At 48.3% G+C, this 18940-nt stretch overlaps 1 protein-coding gene across 1 annotated transcript in view; it reads left to right on the top strand.

Moving 5' to 3' along the window:
- trpn1 (transient receptor potential cation channel, subfamily N, member 1) overlaps positions 1–18940 on the top strand; it is a 326508-nt gene that overhangs the window by 273240 nt on the left and 34328 nt on the right. Inside the window, exons 25-26 of the mRNA XM_041189307.1 lie at positions 10452–10649; positions 11407–11613. Coding sequence (XP_041045241.1) covers positions 10452–10649; positions 11407–11613 — 405 coding nt within the window. The remainder of the gene's footprint in view (positions 1–10451; positions 10650–11406; positions 11614–18940) is intronic.

Here is an 18940-nt window from a genome sequence, read left to right on the forward strand (position 1 = left end):
CATTGCTGCTGAGCTCTAGCTTCTGCCCCTCAGGTGTCTGCGATGTGAGCAAGGCCCTGACGTTAAGTCCCAACTTCTGCACGTCACATTTGTCAAGATGTGTTCTGCACCGGTGTGTTTTCCTGCCGACGTGGGTGGTAAGTTTGACATGGGAGGGGGGTGATTCCAGTGAGCAAGGATTATAAGACCATAAGGCATAGGAGCAGAAGTAGGCCATTGAGCCTGCTCTGTCATTCAAGGAGATCATGGCTGATCTGATAATCCTCAACTCCACTTTCTGGCCTTTTCCCCATAACCCTTGATTCCCTTACTGATTAAAAATCTGTCTATCTCAGCCTTGAATATACTTAACGACCCAGCCTCTACAGCCCTCTGTGGTAGAGATTGACTACCCTCTGAAATTATGCCCTCTGGACCTAGACTCTGCCACAAAGGGAAACAACCTCTCAGCATCTACACTGTCAAGCCCCCTAAGAATCTTATATGTTTCAATAAGGTCACCTCTCATTCTTCTAAATTCCAATGAATGCTGGCCCAACCTACTCAACCTCGCTTCATAAAAAAATCCCTCCATACCCAGGATCAACCTAGTGAACCTTCTCTGGACTGCCTCCAATGCCAGTATATCTTTCCTTAGATAAGGGGACCTAAGTTGTATTCTAGGTGTGGTCTAACTAGTGCCTTGCATAGTTTTAGCAAGACTTCCCTATTTTTATACTCCATTCCCTTTGAAATAAAGGCCAACATTCCATTTGCCTTCCCTATTACCTGTTGAACTTGTATGTTAGCTTTTTGTGATTCACACACAAGGACTCCCAAATCTCTTTGTGCTGCAGTGTTCTGCAGCCTTTCTCCATTTAAATAATATTCAGCTCCTCTATTCTTCCTGCTAATGCGCATAACCTCACATTTTCCCACATATATTCCATTTGCCAAGTTTTTGCCCACTCACTTAATCTGCCTATATTCCTCTGTAGACTCCTTGCGTCATCCTCACCATTTGCCTTCCCGCCTATTTTTGTGTCATCCACAAACTTGGCGATAGTACATTCACTTCCCTCATCTAAGCCATTAATATATATTGTAAATAATTGAGGCCCATAAAATGTGCAGGGTGAAATTAAAAGGAAAGCTAGGAAAGGAAAGATAGGGTATGAAAAAAATATTAGTGAGGAAAATTAAGGAAAATCCAAGTAAGTTATATAAATAGAAAAAGAGCAAGATGACATCTAAAGAAGGAGTGGGGCCTATTACAGAATTTAAAAAAAACCTGTGTGTGGAGGCGGAAGAGGTGGACATGATTCTTAATGAACATATTGGGCTGGATTTTATGATCCCGCGCCTGCAGGCTTGAAGGCAGGGGAACTCGTAAAATCCAGCAGCTAACTATTCCACTGCCTACCCACCCACTCTGACTTGTCCGAAATTTTACAGGAGATGGGGTAGGCGTTGGGTGGCCCTCTTGACCTTGGGGCTACTGAAGCCCTTAAGTGGCCAATTCATGGCTATTTAACTACCTCATCCCTTAAGCTTTCACTGCACAAGCTCGAGTTGACAAGTGAAGGGGGAACTCCTTTGCGAGTCCATTGGGCCCATCGGAGGGCACCCTGCCGTGCAAGGCCATGTTACGCCCTCCACCTGACCTCTTGAACCTGCTCCCTACATTCCTTAACCTCCTCACTGGGCCCTGGCAGTCTTACCTCTGAGTCCAGGATCTTCTTTGTTGGGACTAGCTGTAGTCCCAGCCATGGCCACCACTCCCAGCTGGTGCTGCTAGAATGACAATCCAATTGGGCAGCAGCTCTCTAAGGCAGGACTTCCTCTAAAGATGGGGCAAAAGTCTGTGGTAATTCACTGTGTAATATACCTTTTAGAGGAATGTTATAATAGATCACATGATCTTATTATCCAATGGCAGAGTAGCGTGGGCTACCTTAGTCGCCTGTAGCCTGAGGTCAGTAGTGAGTAGTCTAGAGTCAGAGTCTGGAATGTAGAGACAGAGTTTTAGTTGTTAGTACTCAAGTGTAGCTGCTGAGTTCCTTTGTAAATAAATACATAAGAATTGTCTGCTGATCTGTTATGTCTATGGTACCAACTCAGTCATCCTAAAACAAGCGTGCAATCCAAATCCATTAGTCGAACAAAACTAGTGACAAGGATCCAACAAAGTCACTGTTTCCAGTGTTAATTCACTGTGGGGCAGACAGGGGGATCATGGACCAGCCCCCCCAACAATGTTTTAGCCCAGACAGGGGTGGGGATTGCAGGGACCATGACACCTTGTTAAATCTAGCCCATGTGCCTGCCTAGAAATTGAGGTTAAGGGTGAGGAGTGGGAAATACTGGATGGGATAAAGTAAATCAGAAATATCAACCTTGATAATGTTGGCCCTGGGGGGTTAGGGGCAGAAAGAATTAACTTCCTCCTCAGAAATTCTAAGTAGCTTTTGGTGGAAAGTGAAACCTTTCTGCACAGCCTCCACTGTAGTTTTTCTTCCATTCACTTATCTTAATGTCACAAGGTCCTTCGATTATAAATATCCTTGTTCATTCACACGCACATACTCGTACACATGCACACACAGACATGAACAAATATACATCACTGAACTCCCATAAACAATCCTCAGAATCCAAGTAAAAATGAACCAGCCTGCTATGTTTTTTATTTGATTTACGATAACACTTAAAATGTGTCAAATATTTTAAGCTCAGTGGTGTCTCAAAAGATACAGGCGAGGTTACAACTCGTAAACACTACAGTTCTTCATTGGGCTTGAATCGGTGTTCAGAGCAGACCAGGAGTCCCTCTTTTCCTAGTAAAATGCAGATTTTACAGTACAATGCGAGCACTTATTAAAAATTTCATCCATTCATTAATCGATGGAAAATTGTGCTGGACGGGTTGACCTGCATGTCTGATATCCCTGATGTATGCTGCTGTCAGGTGAATCTCCATGCATGGGAAGTTACAATTTACGTTTCAGCCGGATGGATCCAGTGCTCCGCTGACGAGTCCTGTCCAGAATTGTTATACAGCACAAAGCGGCACAATGAGTAAGTAACTGTCACAGGCGGTGCCTCTAGTGTCATGAATAAAGCAACATCCCCTCATAAACTGCACAATCTTACATGAGAACGTGCAATCACTGGGAATAGCATAGGCAGAACTCAGCTTGTTTTCTGCGTTGGTTAAAATAGAGCAAGGTCTTCATCGATAAATGGAATTACCTGGAAAAACTCAGCAGGTCTGGCAGCATCGGCGGAGAAGAAAAGAGTTGACGTTTCGAGTCCTCATGACCCTTCGACAGAACTTGAGTTCGAGTCCAGGAAAGAGCTGAAATATAAGCTGGTTTAAGGTGTGTGTGTGGGGGGCGGAGAGATAGAGAGACAGAGAGGTGGAGGGGGTTGGTGTGGTTGTAGCGACAAACAAGCAGTGATAGAAGCAGAATATCAAAAGATGTCAACAACAATAGTACAATAGAACACATAGGTGTTAAAGATAAAGTTGGTGATATTATCTAAACGAATGTGCTAATTAAGAATGGATGGTAGGGCACTCAAGGTATAGCTCTAGTGGGTTTTTTTTTTATTTTATATAATGGAAATAGGTGGGAAAAGGAAAATCTTTATAATTTATTGGGAAAAAAAAAAAAAGAGAAGGGGGAAACAGAAAGGGGGTGAGGATGGGGGAGGGGACTCACGACCTAAAGTTGTTGAATTCAATATTCAGTCCGGAAGGCTGTAAAGTCCCTAGTCGGAAGATGAGGTGTTGTTCCTCCAGTTTGCGTTGGGCTTCACTGGAACAATGCAGCAAGCCAAGGACAGACATGTGGGCAAGAGAGCAGGGTGGAGTGTTAAAATGGCAAGCGACAGGGAGGTTTGGGTCATTCTTGCGGACAGACCGCAGGTGTTCTGCAAAGCGGTCGCCCAGTTTACGTTTGGTCTCTCCAATGTAGAGGAGACCACATTGGGAGCAACGAATGCAGTAGACTAAGTTGGGGGAAATGCAAGTGAAATGCTGCTTCACTTGAAAGGAGTGTTTGGGTCCTTGGACGGTGAGGAGAGAGGAAGTGAAGGGGCAGGTGTTGCATCTTTTGCGTGGGCAAGGGGTTGTGCCATAGGAGGGGGTTGAGGAGTAGGGGGTGATGGAGGAGTGGACCAGGGTGTCCCGGAGGGAGCGATCCCTACGGAATGCCGATAAGGGGGGTGAAGGGAAGATGTGTTTGGTAGTGGCATCATGCTGGAGTTGGCGGAAATGGCGGAGGATGATCCTTTGAATGCGGAGGCTGGTGGGGTGATAAGTGAGGACAAGGGGGACCCTATCATGTTTCTGGGAGGGAGGAGAAGGAGTGAGGGCGGATGCGCGGGAGATGGGCCGGACACGGTTGAGGGCCCTGTCAACGACCGTGGGTGGAAAACCTCGGTTAAGGAAGAAGGAGGACATGTCAGAGGAACTGTTTTTGAATGTAGCATCATCGGAACAGATGCGACGGAGGCGAAGGAACTGAGAGAATGGGATGGAGTCCTTACAGGAAGTGGGGTGTGAGGAGCTGTAGTCGAGATAGCTGTGGGTGTCGGTGGGTTTGTAATGGATATTGGTGGACAGTCTATCACCAGAGATTGAGACAGAGAGGTCAAGGAAGGGAAGGGAAGTGTCAGAGATGGACCACGTGAAAATGATGGAGGGGTGGAGATTGGAAGCAAAATTAATAAATTTTTCCAAGTCCTGACGAGAGCATGAAGCAGCACCGAAATAATCATCGATGTACCGGAGAAAGAGTTGTGGAAGGGGGCCGGAGTAGGACTGCAACAAGGAATGTTCCACATACCCATAAAGAGACAGGCATAGCTGGGGCCCATGCGGGTACCCATAGCCACACCTTTTATTTGGAGGAAGTGAGAGGAGTTGAAGGAGAAATTGTTCAGCGTGAGAACAAGTTCAGCCAGACGGAGGAGAGTAGTGGTGGATGGGGATTGTTCGGGCCTCTGTTCGAGGAAGAAGCTAAGGGCCCTCAGACCATCCTGGTGGGGGATGGAGGTGTAGAGGGATTGGACGTCCATGGTGAAGAGGAAGCGGTAGGGGCCAGGGAACTGGAAATTGTTGATGTGACGTAAGGTGTCAGAGGAATCACGGATGTAGGTGGGAAGGGACTGGACAAGGGGAGAGAGAAGGGAGTCAAGATAACGAGAAATGAGTTCTGTGGGGCAGGAGCAAGCTGAGACGATCGGTCTACCGGGGCAGTTCTGTTTGTGGATTTTGGGTAGGAGATAGAAGCGGGCCGTCCGAGGTTGGGCAACTATCAGGTTGGAAGCTGTGGGAGGGAGATCCCCAGAGGAGATGAGGTCAGTGACAGTCCTGGAAACAATGGCTTGATGTTCAGTGGTGGGGTCATGGTCCAGGGAGAGGTAGGAGGAAGTGTCTGCGAGTTGACGCTCAGCCTCCGCGTGGTAGAGGTCAGTGCGCCAGACAACAACAGCACCACCCTTGTCAGCGGGTTTGATGACAATGTCAGGGTTGGACCTGAGAGAATGGAGTGCAGTAAGTTCAGAGAGAGACAGGTTAGAATGGGTGAGAGGAGCAGAGAAATTGAGACGACTAATGTCGCGCCGACAGTTCTCAATGAAAAGATCGAGAGAAGGTAAGAATCCAGAGGGAGGGGTCCAGGTGGAGGGAGAATATTGAAGATGGGTAAAAGGATCCGTTGAACTGGGAGAGGACTCCTGCCCAAAGAAGTGAGCCCGGAGACGAAGACGGCGGAAGAAGAGTTCAGTATCATGCCGAGCCCGAAATTCATTGAGGTGAGGGCGTAAGGGTATGAAACTAAGTCCTTTGCTGAGCACTGAACGTTCAGCATCGGAGAGGGGAAGGTCAGGGGGTATAGTGAATACACGGCTGGGGTTGGGATTGGAAGATGGGGTGGGGACGGAGGGACAGGCAGGGGTGGAGGGTCCTAGATGGGTGTTGGTGTCGATGAGTTGTTGGAGCTTGCGTTCCTTAGCACTTGAGAGAAAGAGAAAAAGTTTCTTGTTGAGGCGTCGGATGAGCCGAAGGATAAAATGAAACTGGGGGCACGCGCAGCTTTGAAAAAGGGTACGGCGGTGCTGCTGGAGGGAGAGGTCGAGTGTGTTCATATGGCGGCGCATGGCACTGAGAGTGGATTTCAGAATGTGACGGGAACAGCAGTCCGAGAAACGTTTTATGTCCCGGAGATACCTGTAATCCTGGGTGGGTTCGAAACATGAGGGGTGGAATTTCAGTTGAAATCCATGTGGGGTAAGTCGGAGACGGAGACAGTCACTGAGAAAGGAGATATGGCTGTGAAAGCGGGTTTTAGTAAACACCTTGTCAAACACTAGGAGAGAAATGGAAAGCAATGAAGGTGAACAAGGCAACAGAGAAATCCGGAAATCTTGTCGCAGAGAGGAACAGAACTTCTTCAAGGAGGTAGGCATTTCTTGAAGAGCAGTGGCAGTCAATTAAACACAGAGATAAAAACAAAAAAACTGCGGATGCTGGAAATCCAAAACAAAAACAGAATTACCTGGAAAAACTCAGCAGGTCTGGCAGCATCGGCGGAGAAGAAAAGAGTTGACGTTTCGAGTCCTCATGACCCTTCGACAGAACTTGAGTTCGAGTCCAGGAAAGAGCTGAAATATAAGCTCTTTCCTGGACTCGAACTCAAGTTCTGTCGAAGGGTCATGAGGACTCGAAACGTCAACTCTTTTCTTCTCCGCCGATGCTGCCAGACCTGCTGAGTTTTTCCAGGTAATTCTGTTTTTGTTTTGGATTTCCAGCATCCGCAGTTTTTTTGTTTTTATCTCTGTGTTTAATTGACTGCCACTGCTCTTCAAGAAATGCCTACCTCCTTGAAGAAGTTCTGTTCCTCTCTGCGACAAGATTTCCGGATTTCTCTGTTGCCTTGTTCACCTTCATTGCTTTCCATTTCTCTCCTAGTGTTTGACAAGGTGTTTACTAAAACCCGCTTTCACAGCCATATCTCCTTTCTCAGTGACTGTCTCCGTCTCCGACTTACCCCACATGGATTTCAACTGAAATTCCACCCCTCATGTTTCGAACCCACCCAGGATTACAGGTATCTCCGGGACATAAAACGTTTCTCGGACTGCTGTTCCCGTCACATTCTGAAATCCACTCTCAGTGCCATGCGCCGCCATATGAACACACTCGACCTCTCCCTCCAGCAGCACCGCCGTACCCTTTTTCAAAGCTGCGCGTGCCCCCAGTTTCATTTTATCCTTCGGCTCATCCGACGCCTCAACAAGAAACTTTTTCTCTTTCTCTCAAGTGCTAAGGAACGCAAGCTCCAACAACTCATCGACACCAACACCCATCTAGGACCCTCCACCCCTGCCTGTCCCTCCGTCCCCACCCCATCTTCCAATCCCAACCCCAGCCGTGTATTCACTATACCCCCTGACCTTCCCCTCTCCGATGCTGAACGTTCAGTGCTCAGCAAAGGACTTAGTTTCATACCCTTACGCCCTCACCTCAATGAATTTCGGGCTCGGCATGATACTGAACTCTTCTTCCGCCGTCTTCGTCTCCGGGCTCACTTCTTTGGGCAGGAGTCCTCTCCCAGTTCAACGGATCCTTTTACCCATCTTCAATATTCTCCCTCCACCTGGACCCCTCCCTCTGGATTCTTACCTTCTCTCGATCTTTTCATTGAGAACTGTCGGCGCGACATTAGTCGTCTCAATTTCTCTGCTCCTCTCACCCATTCTAACCTGTCTCTCTCTGAACTTACTGCACTCCATTCTCTCAGGTCCAACCCTGACATTGTCATCAAACCCGCTGACAAGGGTGGTGCTGTTGTTGTCTGGCGCACTGACCTCTACCACGCGGAGGCTGAGCGTCAACTCGCAGACACTTCCTCCTACCTCTCCCTGGACCATGACCCCACCACTGAACATCAAGCCATTGTTTCCAGGACTGTCACTGACCTCATCTCCTCTGGGGATCTCCCTCCCACAGCTTCCAACCTGATAGTTGCCCAACCTCGGACGGCCCGCTTCTATCTCCTACCCAAAATCCACAAACAGAACTGCCCCGGTAGACCGATCGTCTCAGCTTGCTCCTGCCCCACAGAACTCATTTCTCGTTATCTTGACTCCCTTCTCTCTCCCCTTGTCCAGTCCCTTCCCACCTACATCCGTGATTCCTCTGACACCTTACGTCACATCAACAATTTCCAGTTCCCTGGCCCCTACCGCTTCCTCTTCACCATGGACGTCCAATCCCTCTACACCTCCATCCCCCACCAGGATGGTCTGAGGGCCCTTAGCTTCTTCCTCGAACAGAGGCCCGAACAATCCCCATCCACCACTACTCTCCTCCGTCTGGCTGAACTTGTTCTCACGCTGAACAATTTCTCCTTCAACTCCTCTCACTTCCTCCAAATAAAAGGTGTGGCTATGGGTACCCGCATGGGCCCCAGCTATGCCTGTCTCTTTATGGGGTATGTGGAACATTCCTTGTTGCAGTCCTACTCCGGCCCCCTTCCACAACTCTTTCTCCGGTACATCGATGATTATTTCGGTGCTGCTTCATGCTCTCGTCAGGACTTGGAAAAATTTATTAACTTTGCTTCCAATCTCCACCCCTCCATCATTTTCACGTGGTCCATCTCTGACACTTCCCTTCCCTTCCTTGACCTCTCTGTCTCAATCTCTGGTGATAGACTGTCCACCAATATCCATTACAAACCCACCGACACCCACAGCTATCTCGACTACAGCTCCTCACACCCCACTTCCTGTAAGGACTCCATCCCATTCTCTCAGTTCCTTCGCCTCCGTCGCATCTGTTCCGATGATGCTACATTCAAAAACAGTTCCTCTGACATGTCCTCCTTCTTCCTTAACCGAGGTTTTCCACCCACGGTCGTTGACAGGGCCCTCAACCGTGTCCGGCCCATCTCCCGCGCATCCGCCCTCACTCCTTCTCCTCCCTCCCAGAAACATGATAGGGTCCCCCTTGTCCTCACTTATCACCCCACCAGCCTCCGCATTCAAAGGATCATCCTCCGCCATTTCCGCCAACTCCAGCATGATGCCACTACCAAACACATCTTCCCTTCACCCCCCTTATCGGCATTCCGTAGGGATCGCTCCCTCCGGGACACCCTGGTCCACTCCTCCATCACCCCCTACTCCTCAACCCCCTCCTATGGCACAACCCCTTGCCCACGCAAAAGATGCAACACCTGCCCCTTCACTTCCTCTCTCCTCACCGTCCAAGGACCCAAACACTCCTTTCAAGTGAAGCAGCATTTCACTTGCATTTCCCCCAACTTAGTCTACTGCATTCGTTGCTCCCAATGTGGTCTCCTCTACATTGGAGAGACCAAACGTAAACTGGGCGACCGCTTTGCAGAACACCTGCGGTCTGTCCGCAAGAATGACCCAAACCTCCCTGTCGCTTGCCATTTTAACACTCCACCCTGCTCTCTTGCCCACATGTCTGTCCTTGGCTTGCTGCATTGTTCCAGTGAAGCCCAACGCAAACTGGAGGAACAACACCTCATCTTCCGACTAGGGACTTTACAGCCTTCCGGACTGAATATTGAATTCAACAACTTTAGGTCGTGAGTCCCCTCCCCCATCCTCACCCCCTTTCTGTTTCCCCCTTCTCTTTTTTTTTTCCCAATAAATTATAAAGATTTTCCTTTTCCCACCTATTTCCATTATATAAAATAAAAAAAAAAAAAAAAACCCACTAGAGCTATACCTTGAGTGCCCTACCATCCATTCTTAATTAGCACATTCGTTTAGATAATATCACCAACTTTATCTTTAACACCTATGTGTTCTATTGTACTATTGTTGTTGACATCTTTTGATATTCTGCTTCTATCACTGCTTGTTTGTCGCTACAACCACACCAACCCCCTCCACCTCTCTGTCTCTCTATCTCTCCGCCCCCCACACACACACCTTAAACCAGCTTATATTTCAGCTCTTTCCTGGACTCGAACTCAAGTTCTGTCGAAGGGTCATGAGGACTCGAAACGTCAACTCTTTTCTTCTCCGCCGATGCTGCCAGACCTGCTGAGTTTTTCCAGGTAATTCTGTTTTTGTTTTGGATTTCCAGCATCCGCAGTTTTTTTGTTTTTATCTTCATCGATAAATGTTTGCCAAGCGTTTGTTCGGTAAAATCAACACGGACAGGATGCTACCGTTTTAGGAAGAACCAGGCATTCATTTCTTCACATTGCCCTCACATGTAAGTGGCCTGATGATGTGTTTTAATAAGTGCTACATATGTGCTTGAACAAGAAGGCGGTACAACAAATATACTTTCAGCAGAAGGTTGGCCATCTTACTTTTTTTGTAGCATTGTGTTTTTCTTGTGTGGACTCGGTGTTGAACCAGCGCCTGAGCAGGACCACATAACTGAGGCAGTGACCGCTTGGATCTTGTTCTAGGGTTCCACCCCACTCCACCTCGCAGCGCAGAATGGACACACTGCAGTAGTTGGGCTTCTCCTGAGTAAATCCACCTCCCAGCTGCACCTCAAAGACAAAAGAGGGCGCACCTGCCTGCACCTGGCAACAGCCAATGGTCACATTGAGATGGCACGAGCACTACTTGGCCAGGGGGCTGAGATCAACGTCATAGATAAGGTGGGTGATAAGAGGCAAGAAACATGCTGCCAGACCTGCTGAGTTTTTCCAGGTAATTCTGTTTTTGTTTTGGATTTCCAGCATCCGCAGTTTTTTTGTTTTTATTTTTTTGTTTTTAAGAAACATTACCTGTCTGGTGCTTTTTAAAAAATATTTTCTGCCTTTGTGCCTAAGTTTTATTTTCTGCTGACTTCAAAATCCATCCGATTATGAAATGGGTGACTGATTTGCACTCACCTAATTTTCATGGCAATAAAATTTAACATTATTCTCTCCTCCTGTGCTCCCCGAGATCTATTCCCTGGCAAATGCAAACCCCAGCACATTATACTCACATCCAATTGTACATTGTGGTGTTCAGCAGGCTGAGAGGGCAACCTCTCATTTTTCTTTGCCTCTTAGTGATTCAGCGATTAGAGAATTTAATTGTTGTGTAGTGTGTGAATGCGCTTTTACAGGACAATGATTCTCAATTGCATTTCACTGCCAAGCAAGGTCCAAATATTAATCATAACCTACTGGCATACTCCTCTGAGAGGGAAGTAAAATCAGAGTGAGTCATGCCAGCTACAGACGTGCACCTCAAAATGTTGAGGGTGCATTGCCTAGGTATGGTTAGAAACCTCTTTCCTAACAGTCAGAGAAAGAAAAGCCCACAGTACAAAGTGGAGGATTGAGGGGGAGGGCAACATTGTGGTAGAAAGAGAAAATTACCACAGAGTTGGATTCAATTGACTATTTTCACTCCTTTGTTCAGAATGGTTGGACTCCACTGCATTTTGCAGCAAAATCTGGTTACTTGGATACAGTGCAGTTCCTGGTGGAAAGCGGAGCTTCTCCCAAGCTGGAATGTAAGGAAGGAAAGACTCCCATTCAGTATGCAGCAGCTGATCACCACCAAGAGGTGGTTAGCTTTCTAATCCGAAAGAACAACATCACCCTTAAACTAACAGAGGATCGCAAGGTAGGTGGTTGAAGTACAAAACTTTAGGCAACACCTCTGTAGAATCAACACAGACAGAATGCTGCTTATAACACATTCAGCATAATGAACATTTCATAGAATTATTGAACAGCACAGCAGGAGACCATTCAACCCATCACGCCTCTATTGAAAGAGCTATCCAATTAGTCTTACAGCCCTCCTTTTCCCCCATAGCCTGCAAAGATTTTCTCTTGAAGTATTTATCCAGTTTTCTTGTGAAGGGACTATTGAATCTGCTCCCACCTTCCCTACAGGAAGTGTGTTGTAGATAATAACAACTTGATGCATTTCTTTCTCTTCATGCCACCTCTGGTTCTATCTTCTGATGAATATTTGTTCATCAGCTACCATGATGAGGAACACAAGGCGGTTGATTTGTGCTCATCAGAGTTAACCAGTGGAGTGTATTCCATCACACTCCTGATTTGTGCCTTGTAAATGGTGGACAAGCTTTAGGGAGTCAGGAGGTGAGTTACTCGCCGTAGGATTCCTAGCCTCTGACCTGCTCTTGTAGCCACAATATTTATATGGCTAGTCCAGTTCAGTTTCTGGTCAATGGTGACCCCAGGATATTGATAGTGGGGAATTCAGTGATGGGAATGCCGCTGAATGTCGGAGAGGCAATGGTTAGATTCTCTCTTGTTGGAGATGGTCATTGCCTGGCACTTGTGTGGCACGAATGTTACTTTCCATTTGTCAGCCCAAGCTTGGTGTTGCTGCATTTGTACATGGACTGGTGTGGTTAACTGACTACTAACTACAAGGAGACCCGAGAAAAGTTTTAAGAATTATAAAGGGATTGGGAATATAGAACGAGATAAATTGTTAACATGGCCAAAAGGTTAAAAAATTCAGGAAATATGAGTAAATATGATTAAATAGGAAATTCATATCGATGTATTTCACATAAAGAGTAATCGATATATGGAATAAATTACCAGGCAAAACCAATAAACCAAACTTGTTTATTAACTTTCTTCTGTTTGGTTCGTTGTCGGCTCATGTTAGATCTTTCTTGATTAGTATATTTTTGCGATTTATAATTGGAGTCCGTAATGTCAAGAGCAGTTGGTCCTTTTTGTGACTTAATAGCATTGTGCCCCAAGAATGTAATTTATCATTGGATGTTTTTGTAACTGAACCAGTTGCAACTGGCTGCGGGTGGAAGCTGTCAGGCAGCTCACATGTTTGGTTATAGGGTGGTAGCTGCCTGTTGGTGTTGTCAACTGTCCTCTGGTGTTGTCAGCTGTCTGCTGGTGTTGTCAACTGTCTACTGGTGTAGTCAACTGTCCGCTGGTGTTGTCAGCTGTCTGCTGGTGTTGTCAACTGTCTGCTGGTGTAGTCAACTGTCTGCTGGTGTTGTCAGCTGTCTGCTGGTGTTGTCAGCTGTCTGCTGGTGTTGTCAACTGTCTGCTGGTGTAGTCATCTGTCTGCTGGTGTTGTCAGCTGCCTACTGGTGTTGTCAGCTGTCTGCTGGTGTTATCAACTGTCTGCTGGTGTAGTCATCTGTCTGCTGGTGTTGTCAGCTGCCTGCTGGTGTAGTCATCTGTCTGCTGGTGTTGTCAGCTGCCTGCTGGTGTTGTCAACTGTCCGCTGGTGTTGTCAGCTGCCCGCTGGTGTTGTCAGCTGCCTGCTGGTGTTGTCAACTGTCTGCTGGTGTTGTCAGCTGCCTGCTGCTGTTGTCAACTGCCTGCTGGTGTTGTCAGCTGTTTGCTGATTTTATTTTTATTTATTCATGGGATGTGAGCGTCGCTGGCTAGGCCAGCGTTTATTGCCTGTCCCTAATTGCCCTCGCGAAGGTGGTAGTGAACTGCCTTCTTGAACCGCTGCAGCCCATGTGGCTTAGATTCACCCACAGTGCTGTTAGGGAGGGAGTTTTAGGATTTTAACCCAGCAACAATGAAGGAACAGCGATATATTTCCAAGTCAGGATGTTGAGTGGCTTGGAGAGAACTTCCAAGTGGTGGTGTTCCAATGTTCTACTGCCTTCTCCTTCGAGATGGTAATGGTCGTGATTTTGGAAGGTGTTGTCTCAGGAGGCTTGGTTAATTCCTGCAGAGTGTCTTTTAGATGGTACACACTGCTGCCACTGCGCGCCAGTGGCAGAGGGAATGAATGTTTGTGGATGGGGTGTCAATCAAGTGGGCTGCTTTGTCCTAGATGGCGTTGAGCTTCTTGAGTGTTGTCAGAGCTGCACTCACCCAGGCAAGTGGCGAGTATACCATCACACTCCTGATTTGTGCCTTGTAGGTGGTGGACAGGCTTTAGAGAGTCAGCAGGTGGATTACTCGCCATAGGATTCCTAGCCTCTGACCTGTTCTTGTAGCCACAGTATTTATATAGCTAGTCCAGTTCAGCTTCTAGTCAATGGTAACCTCAAGGATGTTGATAGTGTGTGATGGCAATGCCATTGAACATCAAGAGGCGATGGTTAGATTCTGTCTTGTTGGAAATGGTCATTCTCTGGTATTTGTGTGGCGTGAAATTTACTTTCCATTTGTCAGCCCAAGTCTGGATATTGTCCAGATCTTGCTGCATTTGGACATGGACTGGTGTGGTTAACTGGCTATTGATGCGGTTACTTAGTTATTGATGTGGTTAACTGTCTACTGATGTAGTTAACTGGCAAATGATGTGGTTAATGGCTGGTTAACTATCTGCTGGTGTGGTTAATGGGCTAATAGTATGGTTAGCTGTCTGCTGGTATGGTTAATTAGTAAATGGTGTGGTTAACTGTCTGCTGGTGTGGTTAGCTATCTGCTGGTGTGGTTAGCTATGCACTGGTGTGTTTAACTGGCTACAGATGTGGTTAACTGTCTGCTGGTGTGCTTAACTGGCTACAGATATGGTTATCTGTCTGTTGGTATGGTTAGTTATGTGCTAGTGTGGTTAACTGTCTGATAGTGCTGTTAGCTGTCTGCTGATGTGGTTAACTGGCAAATGGTGTTTTTAGCTGTCTGCTGGTGTGGTTAGCTGTCTACTGATATGGTTAGCTGTCTGCTGATGTGGTTAACTGGCCAATGGTGTTTTTAGCTTTCTGCTGATGTGGTTGGCTGTCTACTGATATGGTTAGTTGTCTGTTGGTGTGGTTATCTGGCTTTAGCTAGCTGGTTCGGTGCTGGTGGAAGATGGAAAACCTATAAGAGCTCTCTGTTGGCGGTGAATAGATGCTGGCTAGCTTCCAGTTGTTGGCAGTTTGATATGGTTTGATTGGCTGTAAGTTCGTGGGCTTCCTACAGGCTAGTTGGTCAGCTAGCCTTTTTTCAAACTTACATGTTTTTTGATAGCCTGTCAAAACACCAAGGCACAGAACCAGTGAGATAATGGTTCAGTTCCTCCACGGTTTCCAGATTCCAAAATCCACGCACCTTACAAAGAGAGTTGTCTCTGAGCCCTGTGCCTTATTTTTCCTGCAAGCTACTTCAAAGCAGCCTTGGTGGAGGGGGCGGGAATAAATCTGCTTATGAATCTGCCTTGATTGTTGTTGATTTGCAGTCTGGGATGTCAGGTAAAAAAATATAAAGGGTGCTTATATTTCAGTAACTAAATTCTGGCAGAGTACACTTCCCATTGTTATTAAAGGGCAGTCATTTGTTATGTGCGAGGGCAGGGGGGCTGTTGAGCAGACAGCAGCCACATTCATAACCTTTTCCTGGACTATCAGGGCCGGACGTTCATGGTTCTAATGGGGACTGAAGTGGAGATGGAGGCCAGGAAAAAAATGGCAGCCAGGCCCTGGATCCAGAAGCCCCGCCTCCATTCCCAGCACCAGCTGTTTCCACCAGTACGGGAATGGGGGAAAGGTTGTGACCCCCAACCGCCTGTTGTTTAATGTTTCCGACACCATTTTAAAGATGGCCCCATGGTTTTCATGAAGGCAGCCAGTATCGGGAAAGGCTCCCTGATATACGTCTGACGGGTAAGGCCGTGAACTGTGACCTGGAGGCAGACAGAGCTTTTCTGGCTTCACGGTTCAAAAGGAAATGCGGCAATCTGAGGTGAATCTGTGTCATTGCACAGTCAGAGCTCGCAGGACTTTGGATGGGGGGTGGGGGGTGGTGTTTTGTTCCAATACTTTATGTGGCTAATGGGCAGGATTTTCAGCTCGGCTTGCGGACGCGTGCCCGACACACCCAAACGTAAAATAGCACGCGGTGACATCGGGCGAGCATCCCGACATCATCGTGCACTTGTGCGAATTTTGGTCGGCAGCACGCCCGCCGACAATTAAGAGGCCTGTTAGGGCCCTTCAGCTGGTAATTAAGTTGAATTTTCCGCTGCTCGTCCAACCTTATGGTTGGCGGCTGAGCAGATGGGCCAGGCGGCCTTTGCATTTTTTTGTGAAACCTCATCCATGGGGTGGGATGAGGTTTCCGTAATTAAATCAAAAAAAATGCTTGGGCAAGACTTTAATAATCACCAGCGTGAGTCCGCTGTGCGGATATTTTTTCCGGATTTTTAACATTTTTAATTTTGATTGTAAAAATCTTCAGCTCCCTGAGGCAGCTCTGTGCCCTCAGGGAGCCTTCACTGAGTGCACCCCTGCACATGTGCACACTTCGGCGCTTGTGCTCCTGCCGCCCCCACTCCGGCAGCACTGAGGTTATCAGCACGCGTTTCATGCTGGTTGGTCGTTAATTGGCCAGTGTGAAATCGTGGTTGGGGGCCTATCGTGGGCAGCAGACCATTTCATGGCCATTCCCAGGCCCACCCTGACAAGGGGGAAGTCTTTCCCAATGTTTTTTCTATTTTGACAGTTCTGTGGGCCTTTGAAGGGTTTACAAAATGTTATTATAGGACCAAAAGTAAACACTTGGGTGAATGTGTTGGGGAGGCAGATAAGGGGAGGTGAGCGTGGGTTTACGGGGGATAAAAAGGGTAAAGGGCGGAGTGAGGGTGGATATGAGGAACGAAAAGGGGTGAGGATGGGGGAGGGGGGCATATTTATTTATTTATGCTTTATTTATTGTTTTGAGGAGCCAATGTTCTCATCCACGAAGACGGATCTCAAAACCGTGCTGCATCAGCATTGGCCCAACCCCGTCTTGGGGCCTGTTTCTGCCTTCGGCCTGACTCTGGAGGATGTGGACCTGCCTCCAGTCCATGCCTGCCTCCCCGACATAAAAATAAGCCAGGCGGGCTCCTCTAGGACGGAGGCAAGATTGCAAGGACAGGGAAGTTCCCAACCCTCAACACCCATCTCAACCACGAAAATCTGAGCCTCAATCTCCATGATCTTATTGTGCCTGCCACTTAGACTAACCTGAGATCCATTGGTTCAGAGATATATAGTGGCCTAGGTTGGAGAACCCCAAATTTGGGTAGCAGCCAATGCCTTTCGGACCGATTGCTGTTTGAGTCCAGCACTGTGGGAGCTGCATACGGCTGTTAGCAGTAAGTATGGCTGTTTCAGGCGGATGCACTTACCACTCGCCTTGTAAGAGATTTAACAAGATCTCACAGGTGGCAGGAGAAAATTTCTGCTCTGTAACTCACTATACCATCACAAGCTTCAATACTTTGTGACTCAATATGTTGTCAGTGAGCTTGATATGTGGCCTGTTCGCCGACCCCCCACCCCTGCCAACCCCACATTACCTCTCCGCAGAATTCAGCCTGCCCCGCGGCAAATAGAATGTTTGCTATTGAGAAAATGGCATTGGCCAGCTACTGTCCAGATCAACTCAGGCCTCTGCTGTCTTCCCTTCTTCCACACCTCAGACTTGGATGGCATACGCCGTAACAATGAATCACAGAACTCCAATACCGAATTCAGAAGAAACTTCTGTACGCAGAGAGTGGTTAGCTTGTGGAACACGCTATCACAAGGATTGATGGGAGGCAAATGCCAGTGATTTGTTTAAGAGGAAATTGGATAAGCGCATTTGGGGGGATTTTCCCCATGTCGGGTGGGCCGTGCGGGAGTGGGTGCGGGCAGGTGCAGACCTGATCGCCGCCCATGATCGGGCCTGCATCGCCATTTTACATGGGTGGGCCAATTAAGGCGTAGTTTGCGACTCCCGTGGATAGCGGGAGTGGGCGGGCGGCGGTGAGCGTGCTCAGACCACCGGTTCCAATGGCGACCTGACAGCCTGTTTAAATGAAGGCCTGGCAGCCTTTGCAAGGCTGCTCACAATGGCTGGGTGAAGAGCATATCAGAGGGGCAATGTGCCTGACACAAGTCCAGAGGGTAGGCCTTTGGGGCAGGCCAGGCCGGAGGGTAGGCCAGTGGGGCAGTGTGTCCCTCGTTTTTCCGACGAGTGCCTAGCTGCCCTCCTGGAAGAGGTGGCAGCGCAGCAGGAGGTCCTTCTTCCGAGGGATGGGTGATGGAAGCCTCCCCACCTGACCAAACATGCGTGAGAGGAAGTGGCCGAGACAGTGTGCTCCCATGATGCGGTGCGGTGCACATGGCTCCAGTGCCGCAAAAGATTCAACGATCTCCTGCGCTCGGGAAGGCTGAGTACCATGTTGCCTCAAGTCACTTAATTCTGCCATGACCCTTTACCCCCCAGCCACACCTCCCCACCTCCCCCCCCCCACCCCCTGCAGCACCCCCACCCCGCCCTCGCACCGCCCCCACCCTGCCCCCAGCAACTCTGAGTACGGTAACGGCATTGAATCCTCACTGCATGTATCCCTCGCTGGGTGCGCCAGCAGGGGTTGCCCATGCCCGGTTTATCCTGAGAGGACTGAGCTAGGATGTGTTCTGCATCTGCAGCATGTGTGACACTGACACCCAGAGTATAGAATGGGGGTGGAAGTCAAGAGTCTGCACCTAGGCAGAGTGCTGGAACTGAGAAGCATGTCCAAGCCAGGGTGCTAACATGCTGGAAGGGGAGCTTCCAGGTGACGGGGCACCAATCCATTTGCTGGTCTTTGTGTTCCACGTGCTTGTGCCTCCTTGCTTTGCAACATTAGACTGTGTGGTGCCAAATGTGATGGAGGCAGCATTTGGGCAAGGGAGGGGCAGTCAGCTCTGGCTTGTTTGGGTGAGTGTGCAGCAGCTGCGGGATGACGGAGCACTGGAGCCCTGCAGTGTCCCACTCTGGCTGGGTTGGGGATGGGAATCCAGGTATCGGCTGGACTAATCAATGCATCTCTCTCCTTTTCAGGAGAAGATTGCGCACAATGTCTCTGAACGAATGCGGGCTGGCGGAGGACAGACACAGTTGGCCATCCTAACAGCTTACATGTAGCAGGCCATAGATCTGGAGAGGCACCATGTCCAACAGTGGCGGTGAGGCTGGGGTGCCATGGGGAGGTATGTTTGCCGAGCACTGGGGTCATCATGTGTCCCCTAGCAGCC

Source organism: Carcharodon carcharias, chromosome 6 (genome assembly GCF_017639515.1).
Source record: "Carcharodon carcharias isolate sCarCar2 chromosome 6, sCarCar2.pri, whole genome shotgun sequence".
NCBI classification, from domain to species: domain Eukaryota; kingdom Metazoa; phylum Chordata; class Chondrichthyes; order Lamniformes; family Lamnidae; genus Carcharodon; species Carcharodon carcharias.